The sequence below is a fragment of the Cryptomeria japonica genome, chromosome 9 (assembly GCF_030272615.1).
Source record: "Cryptomeria japonica chromosome 9, Sugi_1.0, whole genome shotgun sequence".
NCBI classification, from domain to species: domain Eukaryota; kingdom Viridiplantae; phylum Streptophyta; class Pinopsida; order Cupressales; family Cupressaceae; genus Cryptomeria; species Cryptomeria japonica.
In genome coordinates this window covers 687,927,712-687,931,325 of record NC_081413.1, presented here as the reverse complement: position 1 = coordinate 687,931,325, position 3,614 = coordinate 687,927,712, and the positions used below count along the sequence as shown (strand labels likewise).

At 36.7% G+C, this 3,614-nt stretch overlaps 1 protein-coding gene across 1 annotated transcript; it reads left to right on the top strand.

Moving 5' to 3' along the window:
* The first annotated feature begins 970 nt into the window (after positions 1-970).
* On the top strand, positions 971-3,111 carry LOC131073881 (ankyrin repeat-containing protein ITN1-like). The gene is made up of 3 exons (XM_058010385.2): positions 971-1,514; positions 1,618-2,072; positions 2,347-3,111. Exons 1-3 carry the CDS (start codon positions 971-973, stop codon positions 3,109-3,111), a joined length of 1,764 nt encoding a protein of 587 aa, XP_057866368.2.
* The last annotated feature ends 503 nt before the right edge of the window (positions 3,112-3,614 follow it).

Here is a 3,614-nt window from a genome sequence, read left to right as displayed (position 1 = left end):
TAGGGCTCTAACACACTAGACACTTTAGGCCACACTAATGTATGACAAAAACCTACCTCCTTCTCTCTTTGCTCCTTAATTATGAATGAATATAATTATGTTGTTTTTTATTTTGAGCTATAACTTCATTTATACTTTCAAGATGTGACTATTTCTACCAACCTTTTAGTAATATAAATATTATTCATTGAAAAAATGTTACCAAACACTTGTCACATTAAGACTCTTCATATATACATAAAAAAATGTGAGTCACTAAGTCTTTAATAGCATAAAATCTTCGAAAAGAGATGGAATATTTTTTTTTAATGTGAACTATTAAAAAAGATTAACATATAGTTAAAAAAATATAGGGCACACACATCTCACGTTTTCGTAGCCTATTGGACATTCCTTACAGCGTAAAATTTTAGAAATGTTCAGTGCGTTGACAATGGATTTAACATATCAATCTGATCTTTTCTGAAACTCTCTTTTACTGTTTGCCTTTTTTTCAATCTTCTTCATAACCCAGTTACTTCGTGGTCAATGACGAGGAAAAATAAATAATAATACAAAGGGATAAACAAAATTGATTCAACAATTATTGGATCACCAATCCGCAAGCCCATTCAACACTCCTCTCACAATTGTTAGGCCTCCATTTCGCAAGCCATGACAAGTTATTGTTGAATACAATAGTTACAATAATATTTTCGTGGATTCCGAGCAATGAGCATTCAGATACGGGTCTTACCTGAAGTGTTTAAGAAGCATATTCTGATTGAAATTTCTTTTCTAGAATGTTGGACTTAAATTCTGGATGTGTTAAAAGACTGAGTCGCAGTGAATGTCAAACGCGCATCGTGCCTGCTGAATACACGTTGCCAAAAACTCCTTACAAATACATTCATAGTTGGCATTAATGTACAATGTTTGGAACACTTAAACGTACTCCACAGATTTGATATATATTCGTCTTTCTGCAGAAATGGACAGAAGACTCTACGCTGCTGTTACGGGCGGCGATGTGGTTGCTCTCACTAAGTTGATCAATAAAAGACATGAAGAAATCCCGTCAGGAGGCAGTACACCCTTAAAAATGGATCGCTATTACACCCCTCTTAGTATTCTCCACGAGTTAACACCAGGAGGGAATACAGCCCTTCATTTGGCAGCATATTACGGCCATCTACAAATTGTTCAAATGTTGCTCAAACTTTTCACCGACGATATGGAATTGGGGAATGAAGAAAGTGGTCAATTTGTATTAGCCCAAAATTTACAAGGTAACACTGCTCTTCATGAAGCAGTCAAAGGAGGACACTACCAAATAGTTGATGCTTTGTTACGCCAAAGTGCTGAATTGAGTAGTATTACGAATAAAGCCGGTGAAACTGCTTTGTTCAAAGCTGCAGAGGAAGGTCATGAGGAGATTATATTGAAACTACTTCCTCTAATGTCCTCTCAATATGACAGGAGAGCACACGATGGCCACACACCTCTCCACGTTGCTGTCTCCCACGGCCACAAAGGTTTTTTGTTTTTTTGTTTTTTTGTTGATTGTCTATTTGACTTTGATTTTTGTTTCATCTCTATTAATCCTCTCATTGTGTACATCTTAATCCAATTTTGCAGATGTGGTTGAGAGTCTTTTAGATCAAACGCCAGACCTTCTTATGCAAGCTAATAATTTTGGCAGGACGCCACTGCACAGCCTTGCCTATGTTAAAAAACCATCAAAGATTGCAAAACTACTTTTGGAGAAAGATATAACTTTGTGTTATAAGGTGGATAGAAATCACCAGTCGGCTCTCCATATAGCAGTGATAGAAGGGAATGTGGATTTAGTAAAAGAGATATTAACTTATGGCCGAGACTGCTTAGAAATTGTTGATAACGACGGGAGAAATGTTCTTCACTTGGCGGCTGAGAAGGCAGTTCAAATATTTGAAAAAATTTCGAGGCACATCAAAACTTTAATGCTATCAATAATCTCAAAGGATCTCATCAACGATCTTGATAATCATGGCAAAACGCCGTTAGACATAGTGTTGGAGAAAATGAGCCACGACCAACGCCTTTTCTCTGGTGTAAGTGATAGCATATTTTATCTTTCTTTTTTTTCGCTTTATCTAGGAGTGATATTTAGACTGAGCCCACATCAATGAAGGATTTATTCAACTCCTACATATTCAACATAGAATCATTTAATCAGTTTTATTCAATTAAAAATTATAAGAAAAATCCAAAACCACCACTTACTTTGAAAATATCTCCATCATAAAACCTTCCATTGACTACTTTTATGTTGTTTTGTAACGCGACATACTCCTATTTTATTTAACAAACGTCTTCTTGTTGCAGATGGAAAGGCTGCTAAAAGCGAATGGCGGAAGGAAGACTGCAAAGATGGAGGACAAAGAAACATTAGAGAGGCCATTCGCTACTCGAAAATTGGGGGAGAAAAATCAAATGATTTCAATAAATGCTGTTTTGATCGCCACAGTTGCTTTCCAAGCAGCATTCACTCTGCCGCTAACAGGTCAACATAAGAAATGGTTCGTTGTGTTTATGCTATGTGACGCGTTGGCGTTCTGCAGTGCAATATCAACAGCAGTTGTTCTCATTTATGCCATTTATGACAAACAAGAAGACTCCCTCCTCGTGAAGACCTCTTTAAAAGGATTGTGGATAGCATTGGTAGCGCTAGTCGCAGCATTTGCTGTGGCCGTTAACATCTACGTTGAATCAGAGTATAGATGGGTGGCAGAGGTTGTGAGGGTGATGGGGTTAGGCGTTCCCATAGCCATATTAGTTATGATTCTTCGTTCCAAAAATTACATCTTCAGCGAGGACGAGAGATATGTCCGAGCCTCCGTTATAGGTGCCCTCCTCTCAATGTTAGTTTTGATTCCCTTTAATGGTCAACTAATGTCAGCAATCTGGGCTACGTTAGCCGTTGTCGTGTTCTTCTTGGCAGTAATTTTCTCTACCAAAACTTTGGAGCCCATCTCCAAACATAATGGCCTCTGGGTTAATATTTTCTACTCCTTTTGGGGTAGAATTTTGTGCATAGTTACATCCCTTGGGATAGTTGTATTAATGTGGATGCTTTGGAAAATTGAATGAGCACCTTATTAGTTCATATGTCCAGTGGACACTATGACTCTCACAACTTCGTTCACTATGCATTCTGCATTCTCCTTTCAACCATATTACGCTGTCCACATCATAACAATGATGTTTGGAAGAAATAGTAGATAGACGGAAGTCAGGAAAGGGTCAAATATGAACATTCATGGGAAAAAGAAAATTGAAAAATGATAGATGAGTAATAGAATCACAGCTCAATTATTTTCCAGATTGACATATTAAAGATAGGAGCTGATCATTTTTAACTGTTGTATTGTCAAAGGGATGTTGTAATACATAAACTTGATTATATTCATCCCACTTATGTTTTGATATGTAAAATTTGGGAGTTATTGTTGTTCAAACTGATGAATTGTTAAAAAGAACATTTCAAGTTCGTTTGTTTCCCTATGGACTAATGAATGTGGTAGTGTCTTTTAATTTGTTGTGATGAAGAAGATGAATCTCAATTTCAATCATTTCATTCATATAGTATGTTT